Below are 17,778 nucleotides of genomic sequence, written 5' to 3' on the forward strand. Positions count from 1 at the left end.
GGGTGTTTACTACTGCAGTGATGTCAGAGAGTGGGTGGAGTTGGGCTGTCTGTCAGCTTTTTACTTTCGTTTTTGAGCAGGCTGCAGGGTGCATTTTAGTTTCGTTTTCAGTGTTGGAGCTGAAGCCAGACCAAGCAGGTGTACTGCTGTTCTCTCTGCCATCAAAAGACTATCTCTTGATCATTTGGTGAATTCAGAATTACAAATCTTTTCAGTAGTGACTTTAACCTGATGTGCTTCTGATAAAGGTTTTGTTTTTAAGTCGTATGGATGTTAAAAAGGAAAGCTTAAAGGATTACTTAGTGTTGTATTCTTTGGGGGTTGTATTTGAATTGATGGTTGCCAAGATGTTCACTGTATGTTTTAAAAAGGTTAACTTGAGTTCATAGAATAAACATTGTTTTGTTTTTAAAAATACTTTTCCATTTCTGTTGTACCACACCTGTAGAGTGGGCCGTGTGCTCCCCATACCACAATCTATTAAAAGTTGTGGGTCAGGTGAACTCCATGATACACTTTGGGGTTCTCTAAACCCTGGCCCATAACAGCCCTAATTAGCCTGTTATTGTGTTCCTCTTGGGTGGAACCACAAATTATGATGTCATCGACGTATACTTGAACACCCTGAATGCCTTCAACAATATGTTCCATCGCTCTGTGGAATATTACTGATGCTGAGATTATGCCAAAGGGCATATGAAGAAAGAAATATCTGAAAGAAAACAGAGTATTGAACCTACAGTACTTGTACTTTTTAGCTTGAGCTGCCAGGATCCTTGCGAAGCATCAGGTTTGCTGAAATATTTCGCACCAGATATCTACCTTGTGATCCCCTCTCTTTTAGGTATCGTACAAAGTCTTACAACACCAGGTTAAAATCCAACAGGTTTGTTTCGATGTCACTAGCTTTCGGAGCGCTGCTCCTTCCTCAGGTGAATGAAGAGGTATGTTCCAGAAACACATATATAGACAAATTCAAAGATGCCAAACAATGCTAGGAATGCGACCATTGGCAGGTGATTAAATCTTTACAGATCCAGAGATGGGGTAACCCCAGGTTAAAGAGGTGTGAATTACATCAAGCCAGGACAGTTGGTAGGATTTTGCAGGCCAGATGGTGGGGGATGAATGTAATGCGACATGAATCCCAGGTCCCGGTTGAGGCCGCACTCATGTGTGCGGAACTTGGCTATAAGTTTCTGCTCGGCGATTCTGCGTTGTCGCGGGTCCTGAAGGCCGCCTTGGAGAACGCTTACCCGGAGATCAGAGGCTGAATGCCCTTGACTGCTGAAGTGTTCTCCGACATTTTAGGTATCGGATAGTGTTCCCTTTTTATATTAGCTTTGGGATCCATACATATTCGAAGATCACTTTTTCTTTTTTTTTTTTAACATCCACCATCGAGTTGTCCCAATCTGTCGGCTCTTCAGTCTGTTTTACAACGGCAAGGTGGTCATCTTGTCTAATTCTGCCTTTAAACGGCCACTTAATGATGCCCGGAGCACGTATCACCGGTTTAGTATCCTTTTTTAATTGTAGCCATGATGTGGAGATGCCGGCGTTGGACTGGGGTGAGCACAGTAAGAAGTCTTACAACACCAGGTTAAAGTCCAACCGGTTTGTTTCAAACACTAGCTTTCGGAGCGCTGCTCCTTCCTCGGGTGAACGAAGGAGGAAGGAGCAGCGCTCCGAAAGCTAGTGACATCGAAACAAACCTGTTGGACTTTAACCTGGTGTTGTAATACTTCTTACTGTGCCTTTTTAATTGAATCTTGTTCGTGAAAGGTAAAACACCAAAATCCTGGAATGTTTCTGGAAAAGCCTGCACAATGGACTCCACTGATCCACCATGTGTGCTCAGTGCACACTCAGTGCGATGCACTCTTCTCACCAGCTCCAGTGCTTCACAACCTGGCAACCACTCACTATCTTCAGTTACTATCGAGAATTTTAATTGTGTACTTTATTTTTGACTTGCGCGTCCAATTCACACATTACAAATGTGTCCATTTTCTGACCATTATAGTCCTTCAACGAAACTGATTTATTCAATATTCCCTCTTTTAATTGCATAGTCTTGATATCACTGCTGCTTATGAGGATTGCTCTTGCTCCTGTATCTAACTTCACAGTGATAAGCATTCGATTTATCAACAAAGAAACTGTCCATTTGTCATCTGTCACTATTCCAGTATCATTGTTATCACTTTTTATTCTTGGAGGCAACATTTTATTCTTTTTGGCAGTGTTTGTCCTGTCTTCATCCAAGACTGCATCAACAAAAAATGTGCCTTCCAAATTAATGTCGTCAATTGTATTAATTGACTTCCCTGCTTGAACCTTTTTGCTGGTGAAATATTTATTGTTTCGCAAAATGATTTTTTCCCTTGGATTTTGAGCAAATGTTGCCACACGGTGGACATTGCCTCGGTCGGTGCCTGCTTCCACATCTTTTGCTTTTAATGGCTGCTCATGCCGGGCATTTAAAATGGCTGCCGCTGCCGAGACCATGTTTTATTTTCGAATGCAACACGACATCTATGGCATCGGCATCGCTCCCAATTTTCGTGCCAAAACCTTGTGCATTGAATGTGCTGATATGTGGCTCAGCGAGTTCACTCGCGTGGCAATCCTTAATCGCGTCTTCTAACTGAAGCTCATTCTCCTGTGAGAGACGTTCGTGCACCTTATCATCATTTACTCCAAAGACAATTTGATCCCGAATCGTTGAGGATTTTAAAGTCGCAAAGTGCTTTTAACTTGAGGTCGGTAAGAAAGCTATCAAAGGACTTGCCCGTCTTCTGCGTGCATGTTCTAAATATATATCGTTCATAAGTTTCTTTATTTTTTAGCGTGCGATTCTCACCAAAGTTTTTATGACGGCATCAAAGCTTTTACTATCGTTCTCTTGTTCATATACGAAGGTGTATTAAATCTCAATCACCTGCGGCCAGCTAACGTCAGCAACAATGCGATCTTTCTCTCATCTGGCTGCGCCTGCAATCCTAGAGCTGCTACATGCAGTGTAAACTGTTGTTCAAATGTGCACCAATTGCCACCAACATTACCGATTACCGGTTACCAATCAACATTACCGGAATTTGTTCTGGAGTTTTTAAACCATCCATCTTCTTCTGGTGTCGCATTTTGGGAGATTTGTTTTTGACGAGATTGCTACTACCTTCGATGTTCCATGTTTTCCTTGCAGCACCGATCCACCAGAATTTAAGACAGTGACCTTTAAATCTTCACACTTCTGGGGCGGGATTCTCCGGTATCCGGCGGGCAGGTCGTACCGCCGCCAAAGGGCCTCCGCCAGCCGGCGCGAGATGGTGCATGCGCAGGAGCGCCAGCGTGTTCGCAGAACTGCTGCCGTGATTCCCGCGCATACGCAGGGGGTTTCTCCTCCGCCCCGGCCATGGCGGAGCTGAACAGCGGCCGGCGCAGAGGGAAAGAGGGCCCCCACGACACAGGCCCGCCCGCAGGTCTGTCGGCCCCGATCGCAGGCCAGGCCACCGTGGGGCCCCCCCCCGGCGCCAGATCCCCCCCGCGCCTCCACGAGGACTCCGCAGGCCGCCCACAGAACCAGGTCCCGCCGGTACGGTCCTGGTCTAACCCACGCTGGCGACCGCCCAGCCCATCGAGAGAGGGAGGGGGCGGGACAGAGGCAGGGGGCAGGAGAGAGGCAGGGGGCGGGAGGGAGGCAGGGGGCGGGAGAGAGGCAGGGGGCGGGAGAGAGGCAGGGGGCGGGAGAGAGGCAGGGGGCTGGAGAGAGGCAGGGGGCGGGAGAGAGGCAGGGGGCGGGAGAGAGGCGGGGGCGGGAGAGAGGCAGGGGGCGGGAGAGAGGCAGGGGGCGGGAGAGAGGCAGGGGGCGGGAGAGAGGCAGGGGGCGGGAGAGAGGCAGGGGGCGGGAGAGAGGCAGGGGGCGGGAGAGAGGCAGGGGGCGGGAGCGGGGCAGGTGGAGGGAGAGAGGCAGGAGGCGAGAGGGAGGCAGGGGGCGGGAGAGAAGCAGGGGGCGGGAGAGAGGCAGGGGGCGGGAGAGAGGCAGGGGGCGGGAGCGGGGCAGGTGGTGGGAGAGAGGCAGGAGGCGAGAGAGAGGCAGGAGGCGGGAGAGAGGCAGGGGGCGGGAGAGAGGCAGGGGGCGGGAGAGAGGCAGGGGGCGGGAGCGGGCCACGGGGTGTGAGAGAGGCAGGAGGCGAGAGGGAGGCAGGAGGCGGGAGAGAGGCAGGGGGCAGGAGAGGGGCAGGGGGCGGGAGAGAGGCGGGGGGGCGAGAGAGAGGCAGGAGGAGAGAGACAGGCAGGAGGCGGCAGAGAGTCAGGAGGCGGGAGAGGGGCAGGAGGCGGGAGAGGGGCAGGAGGCGGGAGAGAGGCAGGGGGCGAGAGACAGGCAGGGGTCGAGAGACAGGCAGGGGTCGAGAGACAGGCAGGGGGCGAGAGACAGGCAGGGGGCGAGAGACAGGCAGGGGCCGAGAGACAGGCAGGGGGCGAGAGACAGGCAGGGGCCGAGAGACAGGCCGGGGGCGAGAGACAGGCAGGGGGCGAGAGACAGGCAGGGGGCGAGAGACAGGCAGGGGGCGAGAGACAGGCAGGGGCCGAGAGACAGGCAGGGGCCGAGAGACAGGCAGGGGGCGAGAGACAGGCAGGGGGCGAGAGACAGGCAGGGGGCGAGAGACAGGCAGGGGGCGAGAGACAGGCAGGGGGCGAGAGACAGGCAGGGGGCGAGAGACAGGCAGGGCCGAGAGACAGGCAGGGGGCGAGAGACAGGCAGGGGGCGGGAGAGAGGCAGGGGGCGGGAGAGAGGCAGGAGGCGGGAGAGAGACAGGGGGCGGGAGAGAGGCAGGGGGCGGGAGAGAGGCAGGGGGCGGGAGAGAGGCAGGGGGCGGGAGAGAGGCATGGGGCGGGAGAGAGGCATGGGGCCGGAGAGAGGCAGGGGGCGGGAGAGAGGCAGTGGGCGGGACAGAGGCAGGGGGCGGGAGAGAGGCAGGGTGCGGGAGAGAGGCGGGGGCGGGAGCGGGGCAGGTGGTGGGAGAGAGGCAGGAGGCGAGAGGGAGGCAGGAGGCGGGAGAGAGGCAGGGGGCGGGAGAGAGGCAGGGGGCGGGAGCGGGCTAGGGGGTGTGAGAGAGGCAGGAGGTGAGAGGGAGGCAGGAGGCGGGAGAGGGGCAGGGGGCAGGAGAGGGGCAGGGGGCGGGAGAGAGGCGGGGGCGGGAGAGAGGCAGGGGGCGGGAGAGAGGCAGGGGGCGGGAGAGAGGCAGGGGCGTGAGAGAGGCAGTTGGCGGGAGAGAGGCATGGGGCGGGAGAGAGGCAGGGGGTGGGAAAGAGGCAGGGGGCGGGAAAGAGGAAGGGGGCGGGAGAGGGGCAGGGGGCGGGAGAGAGGCAGGTGGCGAGAGGGAGGCAGGAGGCGGGAGAGAGGCAGGGGGCGGGAGAGAGGCAGGGGCGGGAGAGGGGCAGGAGGCGGGAGAGAGGCAGGAGGTGGGAGAGCGGCAGGTGGCGGGAGAGTGGCAGGAGGCGGGAGAGAGGCAGGAGGCGGGGGCGAGGCAGGGGGCGGGAGAGGGGCAGGGGGCAGGAGAGAGACAGGGGGCAGGAGAGAGGCAGGGGGCGGGAGAGAGGCAGGGGGCGGGAGAGAGGCAGGGGGCGGGAGAGAGGCAGGGGGCGGGAGAGGGGCAGGAGCGGGAGAGGGGCAGGGGGCGGGAGAGGGGCAGGGGGCGGGAGAGAGGCAGGGGGCGGGAGAGAGGCAGGAGGCGGGAGAGAGGCAGGAGGCGGGAGAGAGGCAGGAGGCGGGAGAGAGGCAGGAGGCGGGGGCGAGGCAGTGGGCGGGAGAGGGGCAGGGGGCGGGAGAGAGGCAGGGGGTGGGAGAGAGGCAGGGGGCGGGAGAGAGGCAGGGGGCGGGAGAGAGGCAGGGGGCGGGAGAGAGGCAGGGGGCGGGAGAGAGGCAGGGGGCGGGAGAGAGGCAGGGGCGGGAGAGAGGCAGGAGGCGGGAGAGAGGCAGGAGGCGGGGGCGAGAGAGGGGCAGGGGGCGGGAGAGAGGCAGGGGGCGAGAGACAGGCAGGGCCGAGAGACAGGCAGGGGGCGAGAGACAGGCAGGGGGCGGGAGAGAGGCAGGGGGCGGGAGAGAGGCAGGAGGCGGGAGAGAGGCAGGGGGCGGGAGAGAGGCAGGGGGCGGGAGAGAGGCAGGGGGCGGGAGAGAGGCAGGGGGCGGGAGAGAAGCATGGGGCGGGAGAGAGGCATGGGGCCGGAGAGAGGCAGGGGGCGGGAGAGAGGCAGTGGGCGGGACAGAGGCAGGGGGCGGGAGAGAGGCAGGGTGCGGGAGAGAGGCAGGGGCGGGAGCGGGGCAGGTGGTGGGAGAGAGGCAGGAGGCGAGAGGGAGGCAGGAGGCGGGAGAGAGGCAGGGGGCGGGAGAGAGGCAGGGGGCGGGAGCGGGCTAGGGGGTGTGAGAGAGGCAGGAGGTGAGAGGGAGGCAGGAGGCGGGAGAGGGGCAGGGGGCAGGAGAGGGGCAGGGGGCGGGAGAGAGGCGGGGGCGGGAGAGAGGCACGGGGCGGGAGAGAGGCAGGGGCGTGAGAGAGGCAGTTGGCGGGAGAGAGGCAGGGGGCGGGAGAGAGGCAGGGGGTGGGAAAGAGGCAGGGGGCGGGAAAGAGGCAGGGGGCGGGAGAGGGGCAGGGGGCGGGAGAGAGGCAGGTGGCGAGAGGGAGGCAGGAGGCGGGAGAGAGGCAGGGGGCGGGAGAGAGGCAGGGGCGGGAGAGGGGCAGGAGGCGGGAGAGAGGCAGGAGGTGGGAGAGCGGCAGGAGGCGGGAGAGTGGCAGGAGGCGGGAGAGAGGCAGGAGGCGGGGGCGAGGCAGGGGGCGGGAGAGGGGCAGGGGGCAGGAGAGAGGCAGGGGGCAGGAGAGAGGCAGGGGGCGGGAGAGAGGCAGGGGGCGGGAGAGAGGCAGGGGGCGGGAGAGAGGCAGGGGGCGGGAGAGGGGCAGGAGCGGGAGAGGGGCAGGGGGCGGGAGAGGGGCAGGTGGCGGGAGAGAGGCAGGGGGCGGGAGAGAGGCAGGAGGCGGGAGAGAGGCAGGAGGCGGGAGAGAGGCAGGAGGCGGGGGCGAGGCAGTGGGCGGGAGAGGGGCAGGGGGCGGGAGAGAGGCAGGGGGTGGGAGAGAGGCAGGGGGCGGGAGAGAGGCAGGGGGCGGGAGAGAGGCAGGGGGCGGGAGAGAGGCAGGGGGCGGGAGAGAGGCAGGGCCGGGAGAGAGGCAGGGGCGGGAGAGAGGCAGGAGGCGGGAGAGAGGCAGGAGGCGGGGGCGAGAGAGGGGCAGGGGGCGGGAGAGAGGCAGGGGGCGGGAGAGAGGCAGGGGGCGGGAGAGAGGCAGGAGGCGGGAGAGAGGCAGGAGGCGGGAGAGAGGCAGGAGGCGGGGGCGAGGCAGTGGGCGGGAGAGGGGCAGGGGGCGGGAGAGAGGCAGGAGACGGGGGCGAGGCAGTGGGCGGGAGAGGGGCAGGGGGCGGGAAAGAGGCAGGGGGTGGGAGAGAGGCAGGGGGCGGGAGAGAGGCAGGGGCGGGAGAGGGGCAGGAGGCGGGAGAGAGGCAGGAGGTGGGAGAGCGGCAGGAGGCGGGAGAGAGGCAGGAGGCAGTAGAGAGGCAGGAGGCGGGGGCGAGAGAGGGGCAGGGGGCGGGAGAGAGGCAGGGGGCGGGAGAGAGGCAGGGGGCGGGAGAGAGGCAGGGGGCGGGAGAGAGGCAGGGGGCGGGAGAGAGGCAGGGGGCGGGAGAGAGGCAGGGGGCGGGAGAGAGGCAGGGGCGGGAGAGAGGCAGGGGGCGGGAGAGAGGCAGGGGCGGGAGAGAGGCAGGAGGCGGGAGAGAGGCAGGGGCGGGAGAGAGGCAGGGGCACTGGAGAATACAGGTGGAAATATAAATGACAGAAGTATAAAATCTCTAACATTTCTGATTTATAGGCACAACTGATTGACTATGGTAAACATCAATGGTCTGTATAATGTGGAAATACACTGTGTTAATTTGAGGACATTGAGCTTACCTTGATATCCAGGTGAAGGATGTTATTCTGATGCAGGTAACTGATTCCCTCCAGAATCTGCCGGATGTATAACCTCAGCTGGTAAAGGAGATCACAGTTAGTCCCTGGAAAACCAATACGGAACCCACCCAATTACCCCCCCAGTCCCCTTTCCGCTGTGGGTGTCCCACCATCGACCGGGTCAATCTCCCTGCAACCACGGAGCTGTCAGGGTCTGCCGAGACCAGCTGTAAAGATGGCATTCTACAGGGAGTTCAAATCCCGGCGTTGGCACTTTGAGAATCTGAATTTAATCTTAAAAAGTCAAAGTGAGCAGGAGGACCCTGTCAGATTGCCGTGCACACCCCACCTGGCCAACCTTTAGTGAAGGGAATGTGTGGTCCTCACTCAGTCTGGGGTGATATGTGGCTACAGACCCACAGCAATGTTGCCCACTCTGAACGTCCCTGTGAACCAGTTAACTGGGATGTGGAGACGCCGGCGTTGGACTGGGGTGAGCACAGTACGAAGTCTGACAACACCAGGTTAAAGTCCAACAGGTTTGTTTCGATGTCACTAGCTTTCGGAGCGCTGCTCCTTCCTCAGGTGAAGGAAGGAGCCTCACCTGCGGAAGGAGCAGCGCTCCGAAAGCTAGTGACATCGAAACAAACCTGTTGGACTTTAACCTGGTGTTGTCAGACTTCGTACAGTTAACCGGGGGCATTGACAATGAGGCTACAAATGTCAGCCTTCGCAAACCCAATGAATGAAAGAGAAACTAGCGAGCTTTATGGGCAGCTGCCCAGGTTAATACCCCGTGACAATTCATTCCCATCCAGGCTGTGCGGGCGCAGAGTGTGTGGGTGAACAGATCCTTCTCAAACCAAACTGCGACTGGTTCAGTGAATCGTTAACTCTCAGGGCGGCTCAGTGGGCGGACCCTTATTTCCCAGTCAAAGGTTTATGGGGTCAAGTCCCATTTTGAAAGGGTGCCCTGACCTCTAAGTGGGCCTGTGGTTCCCCCCCCCCCCATGGGGAGTGTCACCCCCCACGTGATGACACCCCGCTATGGGGTCGCTGAGGGGCCCTCGATTTTCAGGCCTTCCCCCGCAACTCCTTTTGGGCCCCACTTCCATTCCCCCCCAAAACCTTTCAAAGGCCCCTTCATACTCACCCTGCAACACCCCCCCCCCCTTCAATCCTTCATACCACCCTCCACCCTCCTTTCGTGGGCACGTCCCCATCAGGCTCCGATCCTCGTCAGTGCCACCCTGGCACCCAGGCAGCCTGGCACTGCCACCCTGGTTTTGTGGTGCCACCGAGGCATCTTGGCCTGGTGCCTGGGTGACCGTGTCAAGGTGCCAGGGTGGTGGTGGGGGGGGGGGGGGGGGGGGAGCAAGAGGTCACCCTGCCCTACCCTGACCATCCAGTGGCCTCCGATGGCCCGGGAGAACCCTCAGGTGTCGAGACGCCGAGTCCACGTTTGTTTGGACCAGTACTAATCGGCGCTCGCCTGGCCGCTCGCTGGGTTTGATGATGGCCGGCCATTCGGTAAGGGTCCTTCCCGTCAATGGGATCGAGATTGCCGGTAACTGCTGATTATTGGTTTCTCACCGGGACGGGATGCGGATCTCACCAACGGGAGCGGGCTGGTTAGATCGGGAGCCGATCGGCACCTGGTGCGGTTCCCAATTTTGGTCTCTCCTGCAACCTGACCGGCTCGCTCTGTTTGACGGTCATCGCCACAGGGGTCTGTCTGACACTAAGGGATTGAAGCCAATACGATAGCGTTGGCCCGGATGCTGTGTGGTTCTGAGAGCTGGTTACCCTGCCCCCCCCTCACACAGGTAGGAGTGTGCTGAGTGAGGAGTGACTCTGTTACTCACCTCAGTCTCCAGGATGTTGACTTTCTTGATGAAGCGATCAAACAGCTCCTCCTGAGCACAGCTAGCGTCAGAGTCAAAGCAAACATTCAACACAACGCCAATACCCAGCCCTCCCTCGAAACGGACTCGGTGATTTATTCCAGGGGCTGGTTTAGCACAGTGGGCTAGACAGCTGGCTTGTAATGCAGAGCAAGGCAGCAGCGCGGGTTCAATTCCCGCACCAGCCTCCCTGAACAGGCGCCGGAATGTGGCGACTAGGGGCTTTTCACAGTAACTTCATTGAAGCCTACTCGTGACAATAAGCGATTATTATTATGTATTGACCAGCTGGCTCCTGTAGCCAGTGTTCTGGTGCAGTGAGTGGCGCCCCTGCCTCAGAGCTAAAAACTCCGGCTTCGAGTCCCACTACACCCTGCATGCTTCACCCGATGCCTATGTAGTTACATTGTGTACCTTGTGTTGCCCTATTATGCATTTTCTTTTATTTCCTTTTCTTCTCATGTGCATAATGATCTGTTGAGCTGCTCGCAGGAAAATAATTTTCACTGTGCCTCGGTACACGTGACTATTAATAAACAAAATCCAAATCCACCCCAAAATCCATTGCGCAGGTCAAGGAGACACAGCCTGAGCGAGTGAGACACAGACCGAGTGAGAATTTGGTAATTTGGTGCAGTGAGGTAACCCGGAAAGGTAAGTGGTTAATCTAATTTTGCTGTTTTTCAGTTAAAAGTGCAGTGTAGATTAGTGTCTGATTGGCTGAAGCTGCCCCCACCCTAATAGCTATGGGGCAGTTATCTGGCAGTCACCTGATGCCCGTTAAGGGGCACAAAGGTACACATTGTATTCTTCTCTTTGAAGGTTTAGTGTGAGTCATCCTAAAGTCTGTATAAAAGACAGACAGAAAGCACACATTAGTAAGCATTGCGCAGGTCTAGGAGACACAGCCTGAGTGAGTGAGACACAGGGTGAGAATTTGGTAATTTGGTGCAGTGAGGTAATTTGGTGAAGAGTGGGAGAAGGTGCTTCTTCCCGACTGTTTTGTTCTCTCTCTTTCTTCGGGCCAAATTTCGGGAGCCATTCGGAGAAGGAGGAGCAGTCTCTGTGAGTATAAAAACCTAACGGTAACTTCCTGTTTTCCAGTTTTTCCAAAAAAAAGTGACGTCAGAGGGAAGCTGTGATCTGATTGGTTGATAGCAAATCTGCCCCAAATTTAAAAAAAAACACAGCTAAACTCGTAAACTTAAATTAAACTAATTAATTAATTAGTGATGGCTGGTCAGGTGATGTGCTTGAGCTGCTTGATGTGAGAGCTGGCAGATCCCATTGCGAGCTGCAGCGACCACATCTGCAGTAAGTGTTGGCTGCTCGAAGAGCTCCGGCTCAGAGTTGATGAGCTGGAGTCTGAGCTTCAAACACTGAGGCACATCCGGGAGGGGGAGACTTACCTGGACACTGTGTTTCAGGAGGCAGTCACACCTGTCAGAGTAAGTAGTTTAAATCCTGCCAGTGACCAGGGACAGCAGGGTGTGACTGCAAGTCAGGCAGGTAAAGGGAACCAGCAGTCAGGAACTCAGGAGCCTCAGCCCTTGACCCTGTCCAACAGGTATGAGGCACTTGCTCTTGTGTGGATGGCGAACAGGGCTGCAGGAAGGATGAGTCAGCTGACCAAGGCACCATGGTTCAGCAGGCCATTCAAGGGGAGGGAGTAAATAGGCAAGTTGTGGTTGTAGGGGATTCTATTATCAGGGGGATAGATAGTATCCTTTGTGAGCAGGATAAAGAGTCCCGCATGGTATGTTGCCTGCCCGTTGCTAGGGTGCGGGACATCTCTGACCGGCTTGAAAGGATACTGGAGAGGGAGGGGGAGGATCCAGTTGTTGTGGTCCATGTCGGTGCCAACAACATAGGCAAGTCTAGGAAAGAGGACCTGTTTAGAGATTGTAAAGAGCTAGGATTCAAATTAAAAAACAGGTCCTCAAGGGTCATAATCTCCGGATTACTGCCCGAGCCACGTGCAAATTGGCATAGGGAGGCAAGAATAAGGGAAGTTAACACGTGGCTGAAAGAGTGGTGTGGGAAAGAGGGGTTCCTTTTCATGGGACACTGGCATCAGTTTTGGGACAGGGGGGACCTATACCGTTGGGATGGTCTCCACCTGAACCGAACTGGGACCAGTGTTCTGGCGAAAAGACTAAATAGGGTGGTCAATAGGACTTTAAACTAAAGATTGGGGGGGAAGGGAAAGTCAGGGAACCAAGAGGTGAAGTAATCAGTGGGAAGCGTAGCTGCTTAGGAATACAAAAAAGCACGAAAAGACAAAACTCAGGAGAGGTTACGATAGTCCCCATCCCACAAAATATGACAGTGTATGGAAAGGCTCAGTAAACCAAGGTCCACCACACTAAGAAAACAAAAAGGGACGGTCAATAGAGAATTAAAGATGCTATATTTAAATGCGCGCAGTGTACGGAACAAGGTAGATGAGCTTGTGGCCCAGATTGTGACTGGCAGGTATGATGTGGTAGGCATCACAGAGACGTGGTTGCAGGGGGTTCAGGACTGGCATTTAAACATCCAGGGATTCACAACCTACCGAAAAGGCAGAGAGGTGGGCAGAGGGGGCGGGGTTGCCATGTTAATTAGGAATGAAATTAAATCAATAGCACTAAACGACATCGGGTCAGATGATGTGGAGTCTGTGTGGGTAGAGTTGAGGAACCACAAAGGCAAAAAAACCATAATGGGAGTTATGTACAGGCCTCCTAACAGTGGTCAGGACCGGGGGCACAAAATGCAACACGAAATAGAAAGTGCATGTCAGAAAGGCAAGGTCACAGTGATCATGGGGGACTTCAATATGCAGGTGGACTGGGTAAATAATGCTGCCAGTGGACCCAAGGAAAGGGAATTCATTGAATGTTTACAGGAGGGCTTTTTGGAACAGCTTGTGATGGAGCCCACAAGGGAACAGGCCATTCTGGACTTAATGTTATGTAATGAGCCAGACTTGATAAAAGATCTTAAAGTAAGGGAACACTGAGGAGGCAGTGATCATAATATGGTAGAATTCAGTCTGCAATTTGAAAGAAAGAAGGTAGAATCAGATGTAAAGGTTTTACAGTTAAATAATGGTAACTACAGGGGCATGAGGGAGGAACTGACGAAAATCGACTGGGAGCAGAGCCTAGTGGGAAAGACAGTAGAACAGCAATGGCAGGAGTTTCTGGGAGTAATTGAGGACACAGTGCAGAGGTTCATCCCAAAGAAAAGAAAGGTTATCAGAGGGGGGATTAGGCAGCCATGGCTGACAAAGGAAGTCAGGGAATGCATCAAAGCAAAAGAGAAAGCCTATAATGTGGCAAAGAGTAGTGGGAAGTCAGAAGATTGGGAAGGCTACAAAAACAAACAGAGGATAACAAAGAGAGAAATAAGGAAAGAGAGGATCAAATATGAAGGTAGGCTAGCCAGTAACATTAGGAATGATAGTAAAAGTTTCTTTAAATACATTAAAAACAAACGGGAGGCAAAAGTTGACATTGGGCCGCTCCAAAATGACGTTGGTAATCTAGTGATGGGAGACAAGGAAATAGCTGAGGAACTAAATAAGTACTTTGCGTCAGTCTTCACAGTAGAAGACATGAGTAATATCCCAACAATTCCGGAGAGTCAGGGGGCAGAGTTGAATATGGTAGCCATCACAAAGGAGAAAGTGCTAGAGAAACTAAGAGGTCTAAAAATTGATAAATCTCCGGGCCCAGATGGGCTACATCCTCGAGTTCTAAAGGAGATAGCTGATAGTGGAGGCGTTAGTTATGATCTTTCAAAAGTCACTGGAGTCAGGGAAAGTCCCAGAGGATTGGAAAATCGCTGTTGTAACCCCCCTGTTCAAGAAGGGAGTAAGGAAAAAGATGGAAAGTTATAGGCCAATTGGCCTAACCTCGGTTGTTGGCAAGATTCTAGAATCCATTGTTAAGGATGAGATTTCTAAATTCTTGGAAGTGCATGGTCGGATTAGGACAAGTCAGCATGGATTTAGTAAGGGGAGGTCGTGCCTGACAAACATGTTACAGTTCTTTGAAGAGATAACAAATAGGTTAGACCAAGGAGAGCCAATGGATGGTATCTATCTTGACTTCAAAAAGGCCTTTGATAAGGTGCCTCACGGGAGACTGCTGAGTAAAATAAGGGTCCATGGTATTCGAGGCAAGGTACTAACATGGATTGACGATTGGCTGTCAGGCAGAAGGGAGAGAGTTGGGATAAAAGGTCTTTTTTCGGAATGGCAACCGGTGGCGAGTGGTGCCCCGCAGGGTTCAGTGTTGGGGCCACAGCTGTTCTCTTTATATATTAACGATCTAGATGACGGGACTGGGGGCATTCTGGCTAAGTTTGCCGATGATACAAAGATAGGTGGAGGGGCAGGTAGTATGGAGGAGGTGGGGAGGCTCCAGAAAGATTTAGACAGTTTAGGAGAGTGGTCCAAGAAATGGCTGATGAAATTCAACGTGGGCAAGTGCGAGGTCTTGCACTTTGGAAAAAAGAATAGAGGCATGGACTATTTTCTAAAAGGTGACAAAATTCATAATGCTGAAGTGCAAAGGGACTTGGGAGTCCTAGTCCAGGATTCTCTAAAGGTAAACTTGCAGGTTGAGTCCGTAATTAAGAAAGCAAATGCAATGTTGTCATTCATCTCAAGAGGCTTGGAATATAAAAGCAGGGATGTACTTCTGAAGCTTTATAAAGCATTAGTTCGGCCCCATTTAGAATACTGTGAGCAATTTTGGGCCTCACACCTCAAGAAGGAGCGGGTCCAGCGGAGATTCACACGGATGATCCCAGGAATGGTAGGCCTAACATACGATGAACGTCTGAGGATCCTGGGATTATATTCATTGGAGTTTAGGAGGTTGAGGGGAGATCTAATAGAAACTTACAAGATAATGAATGGCTTAGATAGGGTGGATGTAGGGAAGTTGTTTCCATTAGCAGGGGAGACTAGGACCTGGGGCACAGCCTTAGAATAAAAGGGAGTCACTTTAGAACAGAGATGAGGAGAAATTTCTTCAGCCAGAGAGTGGTGGGTCTGTGGAATTCATTGCCACAGAGGGCGGTGGAGGCCGGGACGTTGAGTGTCTTTAAGACAGAAGTTGATAAATTCTTGATTTCTCGAGGAATTAAGGGCTATGGAGAGAGAGCGGGTAAATGGAGTTGAAATCAGCCATGATTGAATGGTGGAGTGGACTCGATGGGCCGAATGGCCTTACTTCCGCTCCTATGTCTTATGGTCTTCGGACTTGGTGGCCGAGGAAGGTGGGTCCATAACGAGGCCAAACAAGTGAAGTGTTAACCTCGTAATGGCTGTTGGTAACAGCGGGAGAGAGTCCTGGTCCGCCATGCTTGATGTGGAGTGGCTCCCCACAAACCAGTAGTGACCTGGGCCGGGATTCTCCCGGAACCGTCGGGGCGGACCGTACCGGTTCCAAAGAATCCTCCGCACTTCGGGCGGCTAAGCCGGCGCTGGAGGGCCTCTCCGGCCGGCGCGAGTTGGCGCATGCGCAGAACCGCTGGCGTGTTTCCAGTGCATGCGCAGGGGGTTTCTTCTCCGCGTCATCCATCGCAGAGCCTAACAGAGGCCGGCGTGGAGGGAAAGAGTCCCCCCACGGCACAGGCCCGCCTGCAGATCGGTGGGCACCGTGGGAGCCCCTGCCCCGGGGCCGGATCCCCCGCGTGCCACCCCCCCCCCCCGAGGACTCCGCAGACCGCCACCCGAGCCAGGTCCCGCCGGTATGGACTTTGTCTATTTCACGCCGGCGGGACTGGCCACAAACAGGTGGCCGCTCAGCCTGTTGGGGCCCGGAGAATTGCCGGGGAGGCCGCAGCCAACGGCCCCCGACATGCGCGGCGTGATCCCCGCCCCCCGCCGGAAAACCGGCGCCAGAGAATTCAACAGCTGGCGTCGGAGCGGCGGGGCAGGATTCACGCCGCCCCCCGGCGATTCTCCACGATTCTCAGACCCGGTGGGGGGTCGAAGAATCCCGCCCCTGTTCCGGGAATAACAAGCTATGGAAACAGATTAAACACTAATAATAATAATAGCTTAATATCACGAGCAGCTTCAATGAAGTTACTGTGAAAAGGCCCTCGTCGCCACATTCAGGCGCCTGTTCGGGGAGGCTGGTACGGGAATTGAACCCGCGCTGCTGGCCTTGCTCTGCATTACAAGCCAGCTGTTTAGCACGGGGTACAGCACGGGGTTAGATACAGAGTAAAGCTCCCTCTACACTGCCCCCATCAAGCACTCCCAGGACAGGTGCAGCATGGGGTTAGATACAGAGTAAAGCTCCCTCTACACTGCCCCCATCAAACACTCCCAGGACAGGTACAGCACGGGGTTTGATACAGAGTAAATCTCCCTCTACAACGTCCCCATCAAACACTCCCAGGACAGGTACAGCACGGGGTTAGAAACAGAGTAAAGCTCCCTCTACACTGTCCCCATCAAACACTCCCACGACAGGTACAGCACGGGGTTAGATACAGAGTGAAGCTCCCTCTACACTGTCCCCATCAAACATGCCCAGGACAGGTACAGCACGGGGTTATAAACAGAGGAAAGCTCCCTCTACACTGTCCCCATGAAACACTCCCAGGACAGGTACAGCACGGGGTTAGATGCAGAGTAAAGCTCCCTCTACAGTGTCCCCATCAAACACTCCCAGGACAGGTACAGCACGGGGTTAGATACAGAGTAAAGTTCCCTCTACACTGTCCCCATCAAACACTCCCAGGACAGGTACAGCACGGGCTTAGATCCAGAGTAAAGCTCCCTCTACATTGTCCCCATCAAACACTCCCAGGACAGGTACAGCGCGGTGTTAGAGACAGAGGAAAGCTCCCTCTACACTGTCCCCTTCAAACACTCCCAGGACAGGTATAGCACGGGGTTAGATACAGTGTAAAGCTCCCTCTACACTGTCCCCATTAAACACTCCCAGGACAGGTACAGCACGGGGTTAGATACAGAGTAAAGCTCCCTCTACACTCTCCCCATCCAACACTCCCAGGACAGGTACAGCAAGGGGTTAGATACAGAGTAAAGCTCCCTCTACCCTGCCCCCATCAAACATTCCCAGAACAGTTACAACGCGGGGTTAGATACAGAATAAAGCTCCCTCTACACTGTCCCCATCAAACACTCCCAGGACAGGTACCGCACGGGGTTAGATACAGAGTAAAGCTCCCTCTACACTGTCCCCATCAAACACTCCCAGGACAGGTACGGCACGGGGTTAGATACAGAGTAAAGCTCCCTCTACACTGTCCCCATCAAACACTCCCAGGACAGGTACAGCACGGGGTTAGATACAGAGTAAATCTCCCTCTACACTGTCCCCATCAAACGCTCCCAGGACAGGTACCGCACGGGGTTAGATACAGAGTAAAGCTCCCTCTACACTGTCCCCATCAAACGCTCCCAGGACAGGTACAGCATGGGGTTAGATACAGAGTAAAGCTCCCTCTACACTGTCCCCATCAAATACTCCCAGGACAGGTACAGCACGGGGTTAGATACAGAGTAAAGCTCCCTCTACACTGTTCCCATCAGACACTCCCAGGACAGGTACCGCACGGGGTTAGATACAGAGTAAAGCTCCCTCTACACTGTCCCCATGAAACACTCCCAGTGTCATGATATTCAAACACACACATCATGATAGACACACCAACAGACAAATCAGAACACACAACACCACAACCAATCACAGACAAACACAAGGACAGTATAAAAGGACAAACACGACACCTGGTGGACAGTAGATCTGGGGACAAGGACAACGACAAGACCTGTTTTAACATCACAGACAGGGAGTCCCCACGTGCAGAGTATCAAGACAAAACTGTAGATAGTAA

At 55.4% G+C, this 17,778-nt stretch overlaps 1 protein-coding gene across 7 annotated transcripts in view; it reads right to left on the minus strand.

Annotated features, from left to right (window-relative positions):
* Positions 1-17,778, minus strand: part of spega (striated muscle enriched protein kinase a) — a 1,182,457-nt gene that overhangs the window by 167,316 nt on the left and 997,363 nt on the right. For all 7 annotated transcript variants that reach the window (XM_072468701.1, XM_072468720.1, XM_072468711.1 and 4 more), the window contains 2 exons: positions 9,865-9,925; positions 8,000-8,077 (listed from right to left, as the gene is read on the minus strand). In XM_072468701.1, the coding sequence (XP_072324802.1) occupies positions 8,000-8,077; positions 9,865-9,925 (139 nt within the window). The remainder of the gene's footprint in view (positions 1-7,999; positions 8,078-9,864; positions 9,926-17,778) is intronic.

Source organism: Scyliorhinus torazame, chromosome 2 (assembly GCF_047496885.1).
Source record: "Scyliorhinus torazame isolate Kashiwa2021f chromosome 2, sScyTor2.1, whole genome shotgun sequence".
Lineage (NCBI taxonomy): Eukaryota > Metazoa > Chordata > Chondrichthyes > Carcharhiniformes > Scyliorhinidae > Scyliorhinus > Scyliorhinus torazame.